At 36.7% G+C, this 23,697-nt stretch overlaps 1 protein-coding gene across 5 annotated transcripts in view; it reads left to right on the top strand.

Annotated features, from left to right (window-relative positions):
• Positions 1 to 23,697, top strand: part of KCNN2 (potassium calcium-activated channel subfamily N member 2) — a 72,529-nt gene that overhangs the window by 7,061 nt on the left and 41,771 nt on the right. For 3 of the 5 annotated variants that reach the window (XM_086628913.1, XM_086628914.1, XM_086628916.1), the window contains one exon: positions 14,678 to 15,096. The exons of 1 other annotated variant lie outside the window; for it this stretch is intronic. In XM_086628913.1, the coding sequence (XP_086485039.1) occupies positions 14,678 to 15,096 (419 nt within the window). Of the gene's footprint in view, positions 1 to 14,677; positions 15,102 to 23,697 lie in introns of all 5 variants that reach the window. One more of the 5 variants, XM_086628917.1, reaches the window with a different exon arrangement.

Raw genomic sequence — 23,697 nt, 5'->3', positions numbered from 1 at the left:
AGGTCAGGGATTGCACACACAGACTGTAATACTTCTGCTGCAGAGACAAATGTGTTAGATTGAGAGCACAGAGAGCAAGTCTGTTGAGTAACGGGTCAAAATGAAGAAATAAACTCTGAGTGATAATTTTATTCTGACTGAAGCCTGTTGAGAATTAGTGTGGTTTTTTTTTTTTCCTATTTATTTTAATAGGCCTTGGATCAGTCAACAACAAAACTCATTGTGTAGCAGTTTTGATCCAGGATACAGTAACTTCATGTACAGACTCGAAAATTCTCTGCTACCAATCAAGTTTAATACACATTCCATACGGGTATTAAACAGTATATTCCATATGTGTATTGGAGAGCAGAAAATAATGTAGGAATCCAAGGACACCATATCTGTCAAATTAACACTTCAGAGTATTTTTGTGAAAATACTTAGTTTTAGTTCCATTCAGTACATTTTTGATAGATTATATCTGCAGAATCTGTTGACCCGGGAAAAGTTGCAGGGGCCTAGTGCCTCTGAAATGCAGCACTGTAATGCATAAGGCATGGAAGGCAGGCTAGAAAATCCTTTAACATTGGTCAGCATGCAAAAGGACCTGAGGACTTTTACATTACAGTTACATGTAGAAGGTGCCTCTATTTCCAACAGGCTCCATCAGAACGTAGGAGGAGGTTGTACCTGATGATCAGGACACTGAATGGTTGGCCTGGCCATACGTAGAATTATCTATTCATATGCACTGGCGTTCTGAGCATTTTTTGAATGAGGCTGTTAGAAGTTTATCAAGATATAGTAGTGTGTGACAAAGTGCGAGAAGGTATGTTATTGCCACTTTTAGAGGAGAACATTTATAAGCAGAGATCAGATTCTGGATTTGTATAAATCGTGTAGCTTAGCTGAAATCAACAGAGATACTGTTGTCTACAATCTTAGAGGCATTCTGCATGCATGTTTAATGTGAAGGTATCGTACATGTCAGATCCTTCAACTGTGGGGATTTCAGGTTAGAAAATTCTATCAGGTACTTGACTGCAGCTCTGGTTTGCCTGAGTTTATGTGAAAGTGTGCCAGGACTGACAAGTGTAGATTAATGCTCTCCTGATTCTGTTTCTGGTTTGTATGTGATCTACTAAATGTAGTATTCTGGGCTTTGAATTTGATTTGAGACGTATTTGTTGTTCATTTTGAGCAAAGATCAGAGCAGGAGTGGCTGCTGCTTAGGACTTAGGAGAATTAAAAAGCTGCATGGAAGCTTCTGTACAACTTCAATCAGATGTTTTCACCCTTGGTTTTGATGATGAAAGTTGTTGTCACACTCCCTTACTAGAGAATGAATTACTGCTCTGAGCCTGTGAAGCTCCTTTTGAGACATGAATTACCCCTAAGAGAAGAGGCTGTAATTGATCTTGAACTAGCTTTCAGGTAAGCTGGATATAATGGTCATTGTACAAAGTTTCTTTTATTAACTGAAAATCAACTGTAAAGTATGCATTAAAACAAGTAATTTTGTTAGGAAGTTTCCACAGCTCCGTTCTGTGGAAAAGAGAAAAGTTACACATCTTGACAACACCAAAAAAAAGATAAAATGTAATACCACTTTTTTCCATGCTTTTTTTTTTTTTTTAAATGACATAAACTATATCACATTGAAAAATGTGAATGGAAAAACTTCCATTCAAAGAATGGAATATGTGAAATGTCTATGTATCACAGTGTATTTTTAATGAAGTTGTGTAAATTGACTTTGTCCCATTATTTTAATGAAAGCTGCCATAAGTAATTTCTTCTTATGACTGTCAGAAGATCAGGAAAGATAGTCATGAGAACATGTTTTACAGCTTAGAAACATTTCTTGTGTAAAGGGAGTGATAAGACATGAACATTTTATACTTTAAACTGGTGTATCTGAACCCAGGCCTTTGAAACTGAAAATGTTCAGTTCGTGTCATACATAAATATTTTATATAATGCTGATTTAATGTAGTTGCTGGCAATCACACATTTGTAACTTACCGATTCATTCAGCTTTTCCCTCTTGAACAGTCCCTGCAACTATGCTATTTCATCTGTGTGTAAACAGTCCTTAGTAAATGTAGTTTTATATTGCTATTTTAAAAACAAAAGGGTGTGAATGTTAGATGCTCCACGAAGGAGTGAAGAGGGGTGAGTTCTGAAGAGGGATATTTGCATCTTCTAAGGTGTTTCTTTATCTCATTCATTGTAGTGGAGACCAACGGAGCTTTCAGAATTAAATTCCTTTTGAGCAAATACTAAACCTTTTTATGACGGATGGAAATATCCCTGTTAATTCCATATAAAGTAAAACCAAAGGGCAGGCCTTACATATCTTTATATTTTAAAATTGCTACTCTTAGTCTTTTTAAGAGTATTTTTCTCTAGGTTGTTTTTTCTTTATAGAAACATATTTGTTAAAAGAAAAACCCGCTCTGTCAAAGTGGCACCTTCTAAACTTTTATGCATATTAATACTGTAGAGCTATCATGATGAATAGGTGAGAGCTGGATTCTGTGTTATGTGACTGGCCAACAGAATCGTTTATTGAACTGTAATTGAATACATATCACAAAGTTGCTCAAGACTGCAGGAACCATGAGGGTCATAAATAAAGAGTTAAAAGGCTGTACAGGCGTAACTCCAAGTAACTCTTGCAAAACCACTGCAGCTGGTAGGATGTGTCTGTGGGAAGGGACCTAGCTTGGTACTGAGTGTGGGTATTCAGAAGAAGGTATCAGAGGCAAAGGAAGAGTTTCTGCTTGTAAAAGAGCATATTTGAAATAAAGAATAATTGAAAAATAAATATATATGGACTCATATCCGTAGAGTTTATTGCCACCTGCGGGTAAAGAGCTTCCTGAGCTTTCTTACTTGTAGTCTGCAATAGATATTTTTGCTTGTAGTATTTTAGAGTGTAGCTGTGTTTTCCATATAACTATACATCAGTGGTTTGATGAGTAGGTGCAAGATAGCCTGTAAAGAAGGAAACACATGTATAACAAGCATTTATATTGTAGTTGTCATTGTGAAAGGGAATTACCTGGAAAAAATCTTCACATTTTTTTCTGTCATTGAAATGATGTTTTTACAGAAGGCAATGCTGAGACCAAGAGTTCATTTCTGTGGAAGTAATCTGGGGAAGGCTTTGTAACTGCATTTGAAGCTCAGGCTTGCCTGTCTTGTAGTCTTATGCTCAGATCAGTCATTTGTCATGTAAATAAGACACTGTTGTTGCCATCCAGCTATGCCTGTAATTTTTAAGAATTATCTGCCCGCTTTAGTGGATGTCTCAAACACCGTGATGTGAAATGTATGTGGTGCTCCACAGTATGTCCTAATGAGATACCGTTGGGAATCTTTATGAAGCATTTTATTCCTATTACAATTGTTTATTTGAGCTTTCATAGCACTGCAACTTCTGTAGCATCACTGCAGGTGTATGCAGATGTTCACACCTGCCCTACCCCTGACCTCTGACAGTAGTGTCTGTCACTAGAATGATGCATTATGAAGCAATGCTTCATCTTCAGTCTCTTAATAAAACAAAGATTCATCCCAAGTGGTGAATGGTACTTCTGGTTTTGTGATGATTGTTACACTTTCAAGAATAAGATCGGTTGCAACCAGGGAATGAGACATGTCTTTAATTAAAAATAAATGTTGCATCGTAGCTTTGATTCAGTCTGTACCATTGCATCGATAAAATTCACATGCATAGAACTCTGATTTCGGTCTGGGAAAATGGAGAAAGACTGAATGTTCAGGTGTGACTAGACAGCACAAAATAAATTGTTTTCTACCTGAAAGAGTTTATAAAGAAGACTAGCAATAATGGTCACTGAGCATTCACTGATAGCACCTAGTTTAATGAAGTTTTCCTCAAAAGTATTCTCACTGCATTTCTGATACATTAGTTACCATTTTAACACCAGTCATGCATGTTTGAGGTGTGTTTTGACTTCAGAGGAGAATCTGTGAGTATCTAAATTAGTGGGATCTTTAGAGCCTTTCAATTTAGAGCATCCTCATTGTATGCTAAGGATTTCATCCTTAACACCTTTGTCATTATTAAAATGTATTTTCAAGAAGACCTGGAGTCTCTTGAACAGACAGTGATTTATGAATAAGATAAGATGCTCTTTACCCAATTTTTCTTTGCTCATGGAGCTGCTCTCTGCAGTAGCTGTAAAATTCAGTTTGGCTGTGCAGCCACTACACCCGGATTTTAGTGGGTTCCTTTCATTTAGATTCCATTGTAGGATACTGTGTAGGAGTTATTCTTGAGTTCTACACAGGGAATGGGCTGATACAGAAGAAATTCTCATCCATTTGAGTTCCAGTATAGTAGAATAGGTACCCCATGACAGCTACTACTCAACACGATCCTCACATGAATAATGTCATAGGTAAGGTGACGTCACACTAAGCCCACCCCCTCCTTTTATTCTCATTCAGGTTTGAGTTTCATGGTAAAAGGCAATAATTTGCATTCTGTTGTGATTTCTGCAGTGTGACACTTTAGAGTAACTATATCTTTATGCAGTAGGATAGACCAGTGCTGGTCCTAATTTACTCCCCGTTCAGCTTCTGTGTAGTTTTAAGATAGTTTAATGGCAAAGTATGGGGGGAGGGGGAAAATAGGAGACTACCTATGAGCAGTCTGCTTTCCAGATTTGGTTGTCAGATAGGAAAACGTTTGGTTCTCCATCTTGATGTGCAGCCATACATGAATAGACATTTGTTGACCTCCCAGCAACAAAACGGGATACAGCGGAGCCAGATGAGAAGTTTAGCAGTGTGGCTGTAAGCTGACAGACCATTCTTTTCCCCTGCCATTTGACACTTGGAAGAAAAATTTAAAAAAAAGAACAGGTTTTTTTTTATATCCAGCCTGTGATCAAAGATGTCAGATTAATTATTAATTAATAATTCTTGCATTTCACCTGTAACTTTTGTATTTATGTTGTGGCTGGTATCATCCTGTGCTAACTGCTGGACATCAGACTTTTTGCTGCCCTGGACTGTCTTGTTGAGCATAATGGTTGTGAAAACAAAGCTTTCTAAAACACTTTAAATAGCAATTTTGTGTTTAAACCATGGAAGAGAGTGAGGTTGGCAGCACTCAGTGCAAACTTGTTTCAGGTATTTGGTTTGCAGACTTCTGAAAAAAAAACCAAACAACAGAGGACAGAGCATCTTTTACCTGAGAGAGCTGCTGTAAACTGGACAGATTTGATGAAGCTGTAAAATTCAAATAATTAATGGGGCAGCAATAGGAACTGCATATGCTAAGCAATGTTTGACAAAATATGCTGGAGTTTGGGATTTTGGGGAGGGTTTTTTTGGGTTTGTTTTTTTTTTTTTTTTCTTGAGGAAGCAGGTGCAGTCATATTTAGTAGTGGTCAAGTAAAACAATATTTTACCTATAAAAAAAATATAGGTGAATACCTGTAAAGAAACTTGTTTCTCTGTTTATTTAACCTCATGTTGAAAGCTGCCCTTCTTAAAGATATTTTAACTTAATCTTTGAAGCAGTTTGAAGACTTTATCTGCTATACAGTTTAGCCTGAAGCCCTTTTTAGGCCTTCAGGAGTAACAGGTACTACTAAATACCTGCTTTATTGCTGCTCCCTCTCAATTTTACATGCCAGCATGAATTACAGGGGCAGCTCTTGCAGGAATGCCTCTATGCACTTAAGAAGAGTGTGTGACTATGTTTATTAGGATTTTTAAATACTCTAGTACATGTAACTCCACTCTGCTGCTTCTGCTGCCCAGTTCTTAGTTTCCCTTACTTAGGTGGTCATGCTTTAGGGCAATGCTTGAATACTTAGATTTTGCGTTTCTGTATTTGGAGTTATTTTAAACATGTCCTTAAATGAAGTTTCTAGTTTAACTGTGTGTCTCAGTAAAAACAGTACAAGGACCTTGTAAATCCTATGTATTCACCCATTGTAAGTTAAATAAAAATTTACCCAGTTTAAAAACAAACACACAGAGTTTCCCAAATCCTGGCGTATTTATGTCATAAGTAAACACTAAAGGAGAAACTGAGAACACAGATTCTTGTGTATATGATGTATTGGTACCACTCATTCCTTGAGAACAAGTTCCTAAGTTTAGAGTCATTGGTATAGTCCTTTGGCAGAATGAATGAGTTAGCTCATTTTATCTAGCTTCATATTCAGTGTTTCTTTGTTTAACTTGTTTCCCCTGTTCACTTGCAAAATATTACTCATTTCTTCAGAAAACACATCCTTTTTAAAATTGGTTCCAGTTTTCCTAGGAGTAATGAAGCTGATCATCCCTGAAGAGAGCGAGGCTTCTTTCGCGTTGGGAACAGTGGCAGATGGCAGCTGTTTCGGGAGATGGCATTTCTTCGTGCAGTGATCTGTAGGACAAATTATTTTTGGTACTGAATGAAGGAAAACAAATCCTAAATGAAGAACTGTACAATAATAATTTAAAATTAACAACATCAAAATACTGAAATGTAGATAGTTCTTCCGAGTCACTTTTGCTTCTGCAAGAATATTGTAGAATCAGAGGCACTTTATTTCTGAGGTATTCAAAATGGGGAAGAATATAACACAGACCACTAGGTTTCTTAAAAAATGCATACTGAAAATTAGTTCTGTAAGATAGCACAGTAATTTTGTGAGAAGGTGTGCTGTGTTCTTCATATACAAAGTTTTAGAACTGCTCCTTCAGTGCAAATCTAAATTAATCTCTAACTTTGAAATCAGCGATTCCATCCCTGTACTGCCAAGATCAGTGTAGTAGTTGTAGCAGACCTGAAAGACCAGAAGAAGTTTTTAAAGAGATTGTTCTTGCTGTTTTCTGATTCTCTTGTTAGCACACTAGTATTTTCAGTGTAGTCATTTGTTTATGTTTGTGAAAGTACAAAGGGAACCTGAGCAATTCATTCATTATTTCTTTCCAACTTTCCCATTTGGATGTAATAAAGCTGGCATAGCTCATGTCCTGCTGCACTCTCCTAGCAGGGAGAGTGAGCCAGGGCAAAAGCAGGGGGGTAGCATGGAGTGGCAGCTGGTGGAAGCTGAATTCTGAACAAGTTGTGGTGTGGTTAGGTTAGGTTAGGTTGGATGCTGAAATGCTTCCTAAGGGCTGCATTCAGACAACCTTGCTCACTCCTCAGGTTCTTGTGGAAAAAAAACTGGTTGAAAACTGTGTATCTTTTTCATACCATCTCTGTCAATTTTATGAATCCACTGTTCTGGTTTGCCGCCCAGGGTATTCTCTAATAAATACATCTGTTACGGAGTAATGTACCTATTCTTTTTATTATTTCTTTTTATTTCTTCCCTGCTTTTTTAATAACAGAATAATAAATAGTATAAAACAGATTAGTGCTATTTTAGTGAACTGGTTCTGTTTTCCTGTTTTGCATGTTTATGCAGGAGACTTGTCTCAACTGTTCCTTCTATGTTCCTCTTCCTGCACTTAAAAAATATTCCAGAGCATTATTAAGTTATACTCCCTCTGTATTTGCTTGGAGAACATTTTTGATTGTCAACCTCAGTCACAGAGCTTTTGGGAGCTGCACATGCTGGATGGAAGCCTTCTACCAGTGGTAACTTAAGGAGCTTATTCTCATTGTGTTTTAAGCAGCTGGAGAGGGTGGCATCTGAAACTCTAGTATAAAAAAATAGCTGTTAAATTAAGAATATTGTTAAAATGAAGGAATACTTGTGGTGGACATTGACTTTGTAGAAAGTCCTGATTCAATCAATTTAATTCAGTCACTTACTGGTGAGTCTACTGAGTATCTCAAATGAATATAGTAACCCTGAGTGGTGGACTTTTACTTCTGGACCTCTGATCTGGTTCAAAGGATGATAAAAATTCATGTAACTAAACATCTCCCTGTTGATTACAGATTTGGGGAAGCTCAGCTGTGATTGTTCCAGCACGAGACCAAACCAGATGAAATTAGATTGTCTTGTGAAGTATCTTTTTAAGAATAAAAGTGAAAAGAAAATTTGTTTTTATATTAATCTTTTTTTAAAATCAGCCCTTTCTATTATTAAGTTCATTATCTGATTTTTTGATTTAGTTATATATTTATAAGCTTGTGATGATTTCTTAGTTCGATGCATAATTACGCTTTTCTCAGGAGATTCTTTTTCTCCAAAGCATTGGGAAAGAAATCTTGGTATCTTGAAATGTCCTTTTCTTTCCTTTGTAGCCCTTGGATTTCAATTCTTAACATTATTACCTGCATAGAAAGTTACTGGGTAGAAAGAATGGCGATTTTAGGAGCATTTCACCTTTTTTGAGTCCCTGCAGCACATGCATATATATGCAAACAAATTATGCTTGTCCCAGCAATTGCTGAGTACTATAATGGTCTTTTGGCATTGTAGGCTTTTGAGGAGTTAAGCTATTTCACAGTTGTTTGAGACAAATGATAGAGCTGAAAGTCTGGCCAGTACCATTTAAAAATCTTGAGCAATGCCTCTGAATATCTTTGGAGACAGAAAGCTAAAAAGAATACTGTCAGTCTGTGATTTAAAACAGAAAGGAAATATGGGTTGGCAGAATTTAACTTTGTGTGCTGTGTTAGAATTTAGCCCTATGTTAGTTTATGTGATCATAAATGTCCTTTCTTTGTAAAAAATCTCATAGAGTATTTGGGGCAGGTTTTTTTTTTTTATAACAATCTGAGGGATAGAGGTTAAAAAAAGATTTAGGCAAACCTGATAAGAGCGTTGTTTAACACATACCTGTTTTTTGAAATGGTTGTTGTTGTGTGTGGCCTGTCAGAGTAACTAAGATTTATTGTTCAGATGTATTTTAATGTGAACTTTTTGATGCTGCACTTCTGAAAATACAGTTGACAAAGACTGTAAATGGTCAAATGGTAAGGTTTAAATGCAGTCTTTGAGAGAAGTAATTTGAGCCTGCTTAGCCACCAGAATGAAGTTTTCTTTACATGAATTGATTTACACAGTATTTATATCAGAATATCAATAACTGCAAAAAACTCGTTTTGCACGGAGATGCCAAAATTAAAAAAATATACTATGCAAATAATCATTTTTGTGCCAAAGCTAAGTACGTAATTTTTACAATCCTCTGTTTCAACTGGCATTTTTATAATTGTGTGTGTGTGTATACATGTATACATACATAAGTGATAGATCACTCTGGCTTCCCCATTTCAATGAACTAAGCATGTTTCATTGGGCAGATAGCTATACCCACCAGACCTTGTGGATCAATTTCTAATGACCTACTAGAAAGTTTGTTTTTTACTCTGGATGTGGGAAGCATTCTGGAAAATGTAAGATAGCCAAGCCCTCATGTAATTTTGTGAAAAACATATTCTTTGCCTTCTGTGCTTTGCATGCAGAAGGTGCCTCATGACTTTTACATATGACTTAAACCCACTAACGTTTCTGCTCTGTGGCGTTGTATTTAGGATGAGGAGTACAGCAGCCCTCAGGAACTCCTGCAGGCTATCCAACATCAAGAACAGGCCTTTAGGTAGCTTATAGACCATTTGATTATGTGCCTTCTGATGATGGGAAAAGGTCGTCTTCACTCCCTAGTTAGAGGGAACTGTGTTAAAGACTAGAGATGTCTATCTCCTACCACCATATGGTTTTAAATAATTTTTGCTTAATGGGGTTCTGTGGGGACTTTGGCTGTTTGGAGTAGTGGGACAAAAAAAAGTATCTTCCTCTCTGAGTACCATAATGGTCTTTTTGGTTATTTAAGTGATTTTTTGGGGATTAAAAACTGTAGAAAAATGTCTGGTTAAAAAAGATTTTCAGTAAATCAGCAGGCTCAGAGGCTCTATTCTGCTACTCTGAATCATAGTCTCATCAGTTGTTTTATCAGGTTTAGGTGACTCCAGTATTTAACTATTTTAAATCTGTATTTTTAAATTAAACAGTTGCAACAATATGTTTGTGAGTACAGTTGATTCCCCTTCTGCAAGGAACACTTCTAGGAGTACAGCTGATGCTACTTTATCACTGTTTATTGTTTCCTTTTTTTATTTCTGTGTTAAGGTATCCCCACAGTATTACAGCAAGGTAGTGATACAGTTTTCAGATTTGTTCTTTTACCTGGATTGTAAAGGTACTTTTAGAAAATTGCTAGTTTCCTTGTTCTTTGCATTCACCAACATCTTCTTATAGGCTGTTTTGATATACTAAAGATTTACAAAATTAACTTCTCTCCTTTTGTTTTAAGTAGCTTTCGGGAGTCTCTGATCTAAGTTGTCGTTGTGTGCAATCTGTCTACTTTGAATGTGTTTCTCTTCTTCTCATCTGATGTTATACGAATTTAACAAAGTGTTAGGTAAATATACACATACCTATATAAATATCTATGATATGATATTTATTTTTATGTTTTTACTGTGTGGCATTGCAAGTATGAAGTTTATTTGAAGTTAAAGATTCATTTATGTCTTACATTTACATACAACAAGCTGGAAATAGATTACATAATTGCAAGTGAAAATAACAACATTTTTCTTATAGAGTGCGGACTTAGTAAGGGTGTATGAGAGTTCTGTATTTGAAGAACGTTCCAGAACACTAATGAAGTACTTGCATTAAATTTCAACACTGAATAATTATAAGAAATGTGAAAGCAATGAAGAGGCATAACATCTTTGCCCTTGACTGAGGTTAGGCCTTCTCTGTGGAGTGCAGGACTCAATTATATTGGAAGAATTTGCTCGCTTGTTTATTATGTCCTCTTCTTATTGCTAGCATCGTTCTCTATTCAAATGGAGAGTAGTATCTTGAAATTAATGCATGGTTATTATAACAGGATTGAGTGAAAGCAGCTGAAGGTGTATCCGTACACTTTGTGTACGGATTGTGCTGTTCAGCTATTCTTTCTTCATTCACTTACCTTCCTTGCTTTCCGAATATGAAATGTACCTAGCCAAGCACACAGGCACGCAGAAATACCTCTGTTTCTTCCAAATTAAAAGTGAAACTTGCATTTAGTAGGTTGAATAATTGCAAGTATATGAAATGTGTACTAAATCGTGTGCTAATTTCTGTGTCAGTTCAGTATGTGCCAATTTAATTGTTTTTCACAGCCTGTTTTGGAGGCTCGTATTTGTTCCAGAGTGTTTGATATCCATCATAGTTTGAATTTAGAGACACAGAATTGTAAGGAAATCTCCCTCATAAATATGATTTTGAAATGGTAATATTTTTATAAAATATAAATGTTTGTACCGGATCTGTGGTCCTTTGTGGCTTCTGTTTTTTTCTACCTTCCATGTTTTCACCTCCCAAATTTCATTACATGACGGCTGAAGATATTATCACTTTAAAATATTATTTTCCTTAGAACAAATTGACACAACTGAGGTCAAGGGAAGTTGATAAGGATCTTCTGTGTCTGCAAACATAAGCTGTTCCACTGAGCACTACAGAGAAACTTCTTCCTTTGTAGCATGTTAGGATTTCTTCTGCTAACAGGTGAATATGATGTCAAGTATGTATTCCATAATGACGTCTTAAAAAGTTTTTAAAAAACCCAGTGATTAAATAACATTTTCTTCTAAGAAAATTGTAAGATCAAATTTTAATGCCTGAGTTAAACTCAATGTTCTTCTATTCTTATCTTTTAAATTGAATTAGTACTTAAGGTATCATTTTTCTTGAATTGCCTTTCTGCATATAGAATTCTTTTTGAAATCTGTGAAGATGGTCGGTGAAAAGGAAGGACAAAAGACCATTGCTTTTTTCAACAGATTTTGTAGCTTTAAAAGAAATTTTGAAACACTACCAGTTTGACATGATTTTCGTATACTTGTGAGAACTGGAATATTTAACTCTGTTAATATATTATTCTTTTCATTGGAAACCCAGACAGCGTTTGAGAAAATTGATATTATCTATCTCTTTTTCAGTCAAGCTGGTTATTATTAATCTGTATTCTGTTCTAAATACCTGGACTTCTTCATAACTGATGTAGCACTTCTGAGATCTGACTGACAGCATTTACAGGCTAATCACAAGATTAACCTGTAATCAAATGCACTTGAGCCTTACTGTACTTGAAATTCAGCTTGGCCGGTCATACCATGTAGTACGTTTGCTAAGTGCAAACCCAAACTCTTAGCAATACATACATACATTCATACATACATAAGTTTGCCTTCCAGTATCAATTCGCATATCTAGCATGTGAAGTTTGCAGGAATGACCACAGGTAAAATAAAGCCTATGTGCTCATGTTTCATACATTGAATTCACTGAGTGTTTCTTTAGCTTAATTCAACACTGTGTGTCTTTAATAGTACTGCAATGGAGGTAAGAACTATGCAAAAGTGTGGTGGCTTGGCCTTGGCCAGCTGATAGATTCCCCACCCAGCCGCTTTCTCACTCTCCTGCCTCCCAGAGACAGTAAGATGAAAAAGTTTGTGAGTTGAGATAAAGATGGGAAGATCCCTTACCAATTACCAGCACTGGCAAAAGAAGCTCAACCTGGGGAAAATTAATTTAATTTATTGCTGTTTAAAGTAGAGTCGGATGGTGAGAAACAAAGACAAAAACTAAAACACCTTGCCTCGCCTCCATCTTCCCAAGCTCAACGTCTCTCCATTCCCAACTCCTCTGTCTTCTTCCCTGTGAGTGGCATGGGGGATATGAGGAATGGGAGTCTGGCCATGACAGTTCCTCTGTGCCGCTCCTTCCTCCTCACACTTTTCCCCCTGCTCTAGTGTGGGTCCTCTCCACGATCTGCAGCCCTTCAGGCTCAACCGGGTCTAGCATGAGTCCTCCATGGGCATTAGATCTTATAAGGAGAATCTGCTTCGATGTGGGTTCTTTTCAAATGGCAGTTCCTTCAGGAAATACCCACTTTCCTCTGGCGCGGGGTCCTCCGTGGGCTGCAGTGTAGGTATCTGCTCCAGCTTGGTCCTCTCCAGGGGCTTCAGGGAAATACCTCCTTCACCGTCGACTGCAGGGAAATCTCTGTTCCAGTGCCTGGAGCGCCTCCTCCCCCTTACTATTCTCTGACCTTAGCGTTGCCAGGGTTGTTTCTCACACTTTTTTTCCTTGCTCCTCATTGCCTGGGCAGTGTTTTGCCTTCTCTTAAATATGCTTTCACAGAAGCACCACCAGCTTCACTGATGAGCTCAGCTTTGTCCTGCAGTGGGTCTACAGCAGAGCAGCCCCTGACCTCTTCTCGCAGACATCACCCCTGAAGCACCCCCCACTACCAAAATCTTGTCACCAACACCCAGTACCATAAAATGGAGGGAAATAACATAAAGGGATGAAAACCAAGTCCACAAATACATGAATTTAATTTGTTTTGGTTTTCGATTTCTTTTAGTATCAGTTCGACTACAATAAAGTTAATTTGTGGTTAACACTTTTCTAAACAAATGACTAGAGCAATTTTCTGAAAGATAAACAATGTATTGGAAGGAGGATGTAGACTGTGTTTTCCATCTTGAAAAAGCATTCACAGAGAGGTCAGGCTTATAATTTTAAACTCTTGAAAGATGGAAAGGGACAAAGAGCAGTGCAGATGAGTAACTGTTTTTTTTTTTTGGCTATGTATATTGTGTGTAGCAAGCTGAAAACACTTTTCTTACATTAAGGAGTGCATCTTTTGTGTACCTTTCCTTCTCACCCAAATTTTGAATAATTTTTAAAAACTTGCAAAGATATTTTTATTTCCTCTTACCTGTTTACTGAACAGCCTTGTTTAGTTTCAGATTATAGTTGAAGTGATGAGAAGGTCTTCTCCTGTCAACTGAGATTGCATCTTCCTTGTCATTATGGGTTATGTTCCTTGTCAAAAAGTTGCCTGTTTGCAACTTCTTGCACACCACTACTCTCTACTAGTGACAAATGCTGTTTGAGTAAGTATTTATTTAGTAAATCATCAGGAACATCATTTACTAAACAACGTGAAATGTTTCAATACATCTGTTCCTGGGTGACAAACTGAAGGCCTTAATTGTGCAACAGCCAGCATGTGCGTTTAATTTGCAGCTACTAGTAGACATCACCTGGCTGCCTGAGCTACTCTAATATTTGACAGCCTTTGCTTTTCAGAGTTTCACCGTGAGATATCTTTTTGAGTTTGTGCAGTTTCTCACATAGTTTTGCACCCTATATTGATCTGCAATGGTTCCCGAAGCTTGAAGAAAGCTTGGATAGCTCTACAGAAGCTGTAATATCACCCTAGCTGAAGCATGGATATGCTTTAAGGCAGGCTTAACGTTGCAACTTAGAAAGTATTTTCAGTTTGTAATTCAGATATCCATTCTGAAAACACTTTCTTAAATTTTTCCTGGTTTTATCAACTTAGAGTAAGCAATTGGTTTTGAAGGAACAAGGCTTAATTTGTCCAGAGTTTTGTTTAATTATAAATGGCAATTAAAGAAAATACAAGGAATTCTTAGTAAATAATATATGAAAATTCAGTTTCATGTACATTTTTTAAAATAGTGCATGGAAAAATTATTTTTGTCTTAACCAGAGTTATGTTTCACTTCATAGTGATGTAGTAATGTCATTTTCTGAAATGGCATATTTATTTTCTTTTTAGTGGTCACTGACAGCTCTGAAAACTATGGTATTTTAAAATTGAATTATAACAAGGTTTGTTAATGACGTACTAAAGTTAACCTTATATTTTATTATTTCAGTTGTTCATGGTGGACAATGGAGCAGATGACTGGAGAATAGCCATGACTTATGAGCGTATTTTCTTTATCTGCTTGGAAATACTGGTGTGTGCTATACATCCCATACCTGGGAACTATACATTCACATGGACAGCCCGGCTCGCCTTTTCTTACGCTCCATCCACAACAACAGCTGATGTGGATATTATTTTATCTATACCAATGTTCTTAAGACTATATCTTATTGCCAGAGTTATGCTTTTGCATAGCAAACTTTTCACTGATGCCTCATCTAGAAGCATTGGAGCATTAAATAAGATAAACTTCAATACCCGTTTTGTTATGAAGACTCTAATGACAATATGTCCAGGAACTGTACTGTTGGTTTTTAGTATCTCATTATGGATAATTGCTGCATGGACTGTCCGAGCTTGTGAAAGGTAAGGTTGTTCTGTTTGTTTAGTTCCTTTTGCCTGTCTTTCTGTTTTTCTCTCCTGTTTTGCCTCTTCAGTTTTGGATTCAGGGGACCTAAACATTTAATGGAATGGAGCTTCCAGGTCCTTGATAGTTTGAGAGTTGATTGGTTCTTATTCTGTGTCACTGATTGTCAGGAATGCTTTGTCTTTTAATCTGAAGGACTTCTGCAGAGAGGTTTGTAGCATTGTGGTTTGATTGCAGTGTTTTGATATAACTTCAGGTATCTTTGCTAAAACACAGTGGACAGATGCCATAAAATGTCTTTTAAGAGTAGTTGTTGATACTCTGCATTGATATCAGCTTTCATTTATTTTGGTTGTAAGTTAAATTTATTGAGGATAAAGTAGATAAAATAGCTGTGTAAAATTCCAATGGAAAATGTTTGGGTGTTTGTTTTTTTTTTTTTTTAATTTGAGTTTTATTGTGCTGTAAAAAAAAAGAGTGCAAAATATTGTTGGGGAGTTGGCAAGATCAAAAAAGGGGAACAGGCAGAACAATTACAGTAATATAACTCTTTTTTCTTCCCCTAAAAATCAGAAAAAGTGCATGTGAGAGGCAGACATTCATTCCTTTCAGATAGTTCTCCAGCCTCCCCCTCCCACAGACTTCAGTGTAGGTGCAGAATACATGGCTATCAGTGCTGACAGCTTGAAATTGAATTTCTCAAACATAGCTTTAACAAAAAAGAAATGAGCTTCTGATTGGATAGGAGTGCTTAGGAACATGAGATAGGTAAACTCTAAGGAGACAATTAGGATGATTCCCTATGAAAGACTTAATGACTGGGACAGCTCTTAGATCCTGGAATGAATTTCTCCTTATTTAAGCTAGAAGATCTTCAACATGTTTAAGGCATTTCTGCTGCTGGTTGTTGACCGTTTTGTTTTTCCTCTTCCTTTCCATGTCTGCTCATTTTAGAAGCAGTCTAGGGGAGTTATATATGACAGGTAGCTGACTTAAATCAGCAGTTAAATTGCACACCAACTGTTCTGGTTATGTTACTTTTGGAAGTTACTCCTTGTGTTACTTCTCAATTTGTTACAAAGAAAAAATAGAGTGTAGATATCATGTTGACATTGCAGTTTTTATTGTTAAAATTGCCAGAATTGTGAAATGTAGTTTGTTACAGTAAATGCTTTGTGTCAATGTTGTTTCCTCATGTTATGGCAAGACTAATCATTTAAGAGTGTTCTGAAAATGCTGTGTTAGCAGTGACATATTATAGTTTCAAATTATTCCCCATAGTGGGAGCAGACAGAGCAGCCTAGATACCGACTCGATCTGTAATAGTTGTATTTTAATAAGGATGTTCTCATTTCGTATTTAACTGATTTCTGCAAAGCTTCTCTTTTTTGTTTCACATTGTTCACTTCTGTGTGCACCAGTTTTCTTTCAACAGAATTACTGCTCAGGAATTCCTGAGTATCTGCTCAGGCGTTTTCCAAATTGTCACTTGTGAAGTGGCTCTGAATAATTTCAGCATCCATTGCTGTCACTGTTGTACATATCACTGGTTAATAATCTGTATTATTATTATTATTGAAAAGTAGAATTAAATAGTCATTGTGTTATTAACTTTTTAATAGATGCACATTCAAAACAAGCTGATAAAACTTGTGCCTCTCACAGTGAAAATTATTGAAAAATATGAACTACTGTCTGATACACGTTTGTAATACACGTTTATTTGTTACTATAAAGATGACAGGACAGGAACGTATAGTGTATAAGAAATACTAAAAGTAAAAGAAACGAATACTACCTCACCCATTTTCCAGTCGGGGAGAGTGAAGACAGCACTATTACAAAGTTTTGATTTGGTTAGTATGTTTATTTTTATTTAGAAACTGAGGCACTTCTGCATCACTGTGATCCTGGGAATATGGTTATTTGTTTGATCAGATACACTGAACTCAGGGTTACAAGAAAGGCTGAATTTTCATCAACTATCTGCTCAACTAGTAATGGATTTTCCACATTTTAATTTGAAGTTACTGTCCTTAAAGGGACTGTAGTGGTTTGGACAGTAAGGTGGATAGCGAATGACTTCTCTAAAACTGAAACAAAACACAACTGAAAGCAAGTTAAATATAGAAGAGAGTGTTAGATTAATATGTCTCTAGCATAATTACCTTCTGTCAGTGGAGTCCAGTCCAAGATTATGTTCCTTCACATTTAACGAAATTGTTAATTTTATCTTTCAAAAACACTAAAAGGGATATATTTTGGCTTTGGGAATTAGATACTTATGTCATTCCTGCTAGTTGCACTGCCAATTTTGCATGTTTTGCCTGAGATTTTCCCTTTAGGGAATATGTAAGTATTTTGCCAAATGAATGTTACTGGCTCTGGATTCCGGTTACTAATTAGTCCACCAAAAACCTGTAGATCCATAGCCCATAAGAGAAGCACATTTTTTTAAAAAGCCCTCAGAAGAAAACCTCAAAACCCCACACATTGAAATGCTCTTAATGCTCTGCCATCTGAAGCTAAACGTCCCTTTTTGTATAGCTGGAGACAGATACAATATCAATTTGGTATGGGAAAGGACAAACATGTCCGCTGAATCCATTCTGTGCTGTGTAGAGGTCGTAGTCATCAGATGTCTCCCGAGGTCTTAATGGCTTTGATTTGCTCACTAGCTAAAAGTTTAGTTTACACAAATAAAATACATTTCTTTAATCTGCTCTTGATTTTTTGTTTTCTCAGTTTTAACTAGAGGAAATCTATTTGTTGGAATAGACTATTTTATGTACACAAAATGATCCTGAAAATAAATATTATCATTAGAAGGAGTATTTGCTCTTCTGCTTTGCACTATACGTGAAACCTTAATGAATTTTGATATATTCATCAGAAAATAGGTAGTAGGCAGCATTCTGTTAGCTTTGTTTTGATGAGAGAGAATTTATGTGAATGAAATTCGATGCTGTTAAACGGTTCACAGCATCACTTTAGCACCAAGCTCTTTAATTCATGTTATGTGGTAGTTTTACGTAAAGCTCTGCACTAGCGGATCTAGTATTTCTTCAATGTATTAATTCAGTTAGCTGGCCATCCAAATTGGAACAAGTTGATGGTGGTAAGATTTAATAGATTAAAATATTAAAATTTTAGAATGGAGATGAAACATCCTCATGCTATTCCATGTCCTTGGTGAGGGGGAAGTTGCAGTAGGCTGTGTCCTTGCTGTGAAGTTGTGTGTGCTCAGCAAAAGTTGTTGCTGCTGAATGACAGCCTGATTTTGAGACTGTTGTTCTATTCAAAATCAGATTTTTCTCATCGCCGGCTGTCCTGGGAATAGAAAGGGAGATTTGGAAGCACTGTGTTTCATAGTAAGGAAGGTAACATGAAAAAGTGTCATTATCCATCTCTCTAAGGAAAACTCTGTAGAGACAGATTATGGGTCAAGGCAGTAGAGTGGACAATCTGAATAAAGACTTCATTGCTTCATCTGACTGATCACTTGATATATACTAGGAACTAAGGCAGTACATGTGTCTTTCTCAGTGCCTTAATGACTGTATTGTTAGCTCCCAGAATGCTAATTATAGCAAGTGACACTTTGGGGTGGTGAGCAAGGTATTTTCCAGGGTTGCAGTTTAAGGTCATCCATGAGGGCAGAATGTGGTACAGATCGTGATGGTGGACAGCCAGCTGAATATAAATGGGTTGCTAGGACTGCAGAGTAATCTGGCTGAGGGAGTTTGGGAAGAAAAGGTGGGAAAAGCACTTAAGTGTTACTGTGTACACAGTGCCCAAAGTTCTTGCTTTTTTATTGCTGGGGTTTTTAGTCTGTTTGGAGGAGAAGACTACATTGCACAGGTTTTAATAACTGCCTTTTCGTTGCCAGCATCAATATATTGCTGTCTGTCATATGTAGGCTTCATAATGAACATCTAAATTTTTTATTAAATCTAACTCGATAGATGGTTGTGCTTATAACATCTCTGTGGCGCACAATCTAGAACACTTATGAATGTTACTTTCCTATAGGAATTATGAGCCCTGTAAGCAGATTACTTTTTGCAGTCTCCCATACTGATCTTGTTAGTGAAATAGCTCTGTGCATGGCTGTCAGTTGTTTATAGCAGTTAAAATAGAAATATTTGGTTTCTCAAACAAAGAATTAATATGTATATCATTAAGTCATTAAAAAGTCTGACAAATTTGCTTCACTCTTCTGGAGAAGACCTGTCTCTGCTGTTAGAAGCGTGCTGCTTTTCTAGGTTATGTAGAAGGTAGTCACTCTTCTTGATCTTTTATTTTTTCTGTGCAAGCGAAGTAAGAACCTTGCCTTCTGAATGCACACATGGCTGTAACGTGCCCATGTGTCAGGGCAACACAAGCCACATGTGCCCACGTTACACTGTTGTACATCCAGAGTGGCTCATGTCACATACCTGGAGTTACTGTGGATTTACAGCAGCAGAACTGAGAACAGGAGTGGATTTTCTGCTTCCCCAGAGGGCACATTTTTGGCACCATTTTTGGTTCTGTTTGTACTTCTCTCTAACTTCTGGCAATGAAGTCAGTTCAGATTGAGCGGTTTGTTTAGTCAGCATCTCTTCTTCTATCAGCTTCTGTTCTGTATTCTTTCCTTGCTTTAACAAAAACAAACAAACAAAAAACACACACACAAAAAATCTGTCCGTGCGTGAAGTGAAGTCCTTTTCTGCTCTCTGCTTATTCTTGTTTTCTAGAAACAAATAAATAAATACCTGTCTTAATTCTTGGAAATATGCTTCTATCACAAAGCTCACAGTAAGCAGCTAGGCAAATGTTAAGGATTCATTTGATACAAGCGTGTGGATGCACCCGGACTTCCAGTTGTAATTCTTGGAGGAAAAAAATGTTTGTCGGCTATCTCATTTCTTCTCAGTATGTGTTGACTTCTTTGGTTGGCTTGATGACCTTATCTGAGGTTGTACACTGCACATAGAATCCCAAGGCTACACTGCACAGGAATTTGCCTTCAGCAGTCTCTGCAGTGCCAGTGTGAAGATTCTTACTAGTAATTTAAAAAAAAAAAAAACAAAACACACAAAAAAGACCCAAAACCAAACCAAACTTGGATAGCTACTTTTAAACCTATTTCTAGCCCCAAATGCTCAGAAGCAATGACATATCATTTTTATTCTTTCTAGTTAATATATCTAATTACTGTCAACAAATCAAATAATGTTTGTATATTGGCAGTGCTGGCTGTTTATCACAGCTCTTCACCTTCTCTTGGCTCTCTGAAACTAAAATGTGCTACTTGCAGTCAGATTTCTCCAGTGGTGACAAAAGTTAACTGTTAAATATTCAACACAAAAGTGATCAAAGATGACCCATCATCACCTTGACTTGAATCTGTGCTATTGATGAATGATTCTCTGCCTTCTAGTCTTGATTCTTGGTTTTGGAGATTGAGTGTAGATTAACTGCAGATGCTGGGTTACTGTTTTATAATATTTATATCTCAAAGCAACTCATAACTAAAACATTTTCGTTGAAAATGTTGCCAATAGACATTAGATATATTGTTTTATCAAACAATGAAGGCAACAAGGGAATCCATCAGAGAAGTACATCAGTGAATGTCTGATGTACATAACCCAGATCAGAAAAAGAACAATTGATCCAAATAAAAAATTGGTTTGCCAGGTGTATCCAAAAGGATTAATAGCTAAATGATGCATTCTTTGGCGACTTGAAGACAAAACAGTTTACGTAGTTTAATGAAGGTAGCAGAGGCACCTGTTCTAATGCATGTAGAGTCTGATTGCTGTCCTTTTAAATTCTTAGTTTCCTTCCCTTTGGAACAACGCTTGTTGTGTATTCTCAGCAAAAGAATTTTGGGAATACAAGTAAGAAGATATTCTTCATTTTGGTTGGATTTATAGATTAGCCGTATAGCTATGGAAAGTAACAATAACTGATGCAGGAACTCAGTGGATATAGTCATCCCTTCACAAAAAATTATCAAGCGAAGATAGATAGGTATTTGTCTAGTCCAAAAATAGGAGACCCAGCTTGGGGGAAACGAGTGCAAAAGATAAAAAGTTAGAAAACAAGTACAAAAAAAATCTCCTTGCTTATGTAAAAAAGATCTTATATCTGTTTTTCAGGGTCATCTAACTAGAGCAGGAAAACTTTTTTTAGGTTAAATTCCCTTTTATTTACAAAGGATTTGTATGTGCAACAGTTGTATGTGAACAGAATGAAGTGGAAAAGCACATGTATAGTTCCAAGGTCTTTAAGAATGGTGAGCAAAGTGAAAACTACTTCTCTAAACGCAAAAGTCTGAAAAGAATGAGAATACCTACAAAGGAGTACTTACCTGCTCTCAGGGACAAAATTAGTGCTTTTTTTTTTTTTTTCATTAATCTTGAATCTGTAAAACGTAATTCAGGGAATGATCTTTCTTCTGTTCAGCAAGAATGGTTATCACATTCCAAATTCTTTCTGACAAGAGAGCAATTTATGGCAATTTTTTAATCATTATTTCATTACTGGATCCAAAGATACATCCTCTGGTCCTTGCATTTTTAAATGCTGTAGTTCATTGTTTTCCTCTCCATTTTAACCAACACCTTAAACTATTCAGAATATTTTACTTCAAAAGGAGTCAAAACTGTTTTCCATAATACCTTAAAAGCAGTCCTTAGAAAATGTGATCATACTGAAGCAGAAATCAATTTCTTTTCACTTCAAAATATAATTTGTTACTCTGGTAGCTTAATGTATTTGAAAAATGCATCCTGAAATGGGGATTTAGGCTTTACTACTGGTTTTCTTTTGCTTCTTGATCTGGGTATCAGGCCACTGTGAGAAGTTTGGATCATGGTTGTCACTTTAGTGCTAATAAATGGGTAATATGATGACTGAACTCTGACCTTAGACATTAAAGAATTATTTTATTGGGAATCTACAATTCAGTCCTAAGAATTCAAGTCCATAAGGTCAGTTACAGGAGATAGTGTGGGGTGAATTGCACAGTTTAAAGAAGTTAGTGGTTATATGGAAAGAAACATCAGAAGGTGCCTTTAAAATATTTCATATGTTTTTTGTTTTCCTTTTCAGTGCTCCTCTCCCTTGTCTCAATTCAGATATTTTTTTTTTCTTGGGTATTTTTTTGCCCTGAAAAGTTAAAAATCAGCTATAGTTTTTACTACAGCTGTTCTTGAGGTGGTAAGTGATTTGCAGCCAATCTGTCATAAGTGTTGCAAAGACATCACGCTAGTGGCCCATCTATGCTTAGAGCTTCTTCTTAGGGATACAGCTGTGCTATATCCCCATATATTTAACATATATATGGACGGTGCAGCTCACCAGACAAATCTTTACTACCAGTACGTCCCATAGCTTTACATATTTGCAGGTTACTTTAGTTTGTTCCAGGTAATTTGGTAGTTTTGTTCCCGCAGAGCTGAAAAAGCCTTATATTAAAACTGCTTATTCAAAGGATCCCTAATAGTGTGTCCTTCAATATAACTCAGTTATGTACACAAGCCCATAATCCCTATGGAAACATTTGATATTTAAACTTGCCACAAAGTTTAACAGCAGTTATCAGAGTGCCCGAATTTTGTGTCGTGCTGTGGACCAGTGCCCAGTGAGTGGAGAGGTCCCATCCCCGGCCCTTATGGATTATTATTGAGATGTTATATCAGTGTCAAATTCAGAAATGGCAGCTTCTTTCTCTAAGCAAGAGTGGAAAAGGGCAGACCTCTGCCTGCATGACTTGATCTGTGTTCCTGACTGTAAGAAATTAATGCTGCAGGGAATAGGCACTACCGAACCGGAGCGATGTGTGTGTCAGGGATTAGGGAGATTTACCTTGCCATGGCACCCCCGGGACTGGTCTGCGAGGTTGGCACGCTTGTCGCGTGCAGAGGCAGACCAAAGGTTGCATCTGTTTGCTTGCCTTCCACTCCAAGGAACTCACCCCTGGTATTTGTTTATTAAATGGTTTTATGTAAAAACAAATAAACAAACAAAAAACATTGTTACTCAGAGGAAAAGTGACAAAGTGGTAGAGGGAAAGGCATTTTGCCTTCTAAATTCATTGCAAGTGACAAGGCTCTTCCCCATTTTGGCCCAAAACACAGGAATTCTCATGTCCTTATGTAAACTTCAGTGGTATTTGTGGACTGAAATCCAGACAACTTTTTTCACTTTTATTTATACTGATTTGTTTTAAATATTTTCATAAAAGTACCCTACATTCTAACATTTGTAGTATGTTTTAGACATCTGCATTTGGATTACTGAATCAGAAGGAAATTATGATTACTTTTTTAGAAGAAGCTTGTCCTCCTGTTTCGTCCATCATTTTCTGTGGGGTGTGTATGTGATCCTGGGATCTCAGTGTTCTCAGATTCACAGTGCTCACTAACAATCAGTTTGGAGTGAGAGCCATGGTGTGTGACTTTCTTTCTTAATCTTTTAACTGTGCAAGTGTTGGTGTGTATTATCACCTACACTTATGCTTCCAAAACCAGTGATGTTACACTAGTTCAGGGCTTGTAGGCTGATCAATCAAAAACATTCCTGAATTAGAAAAAAGAACATGGATC

Source organism: Tauraco erythrolophus, chromosome Z (genome assembly GCF_009769465.1).
Source record: "Tauraco erythrolophus isolate bTauEry1 chromosome Z, bTauEry1.pri, whole genome shotgun sequence".
NCBI classification, from domain to species: Eukaryota; Metazoa; Chordata; class Aves; order Musophagiformes; family Musophagidae; genus Tauraco; species Tauraco erythrolophus.
The sequence above is the reverse complement of the archived record's forward strand: the minus strand, read 5'-3'. Positions and strand labels throughout refer to the sequence as shown.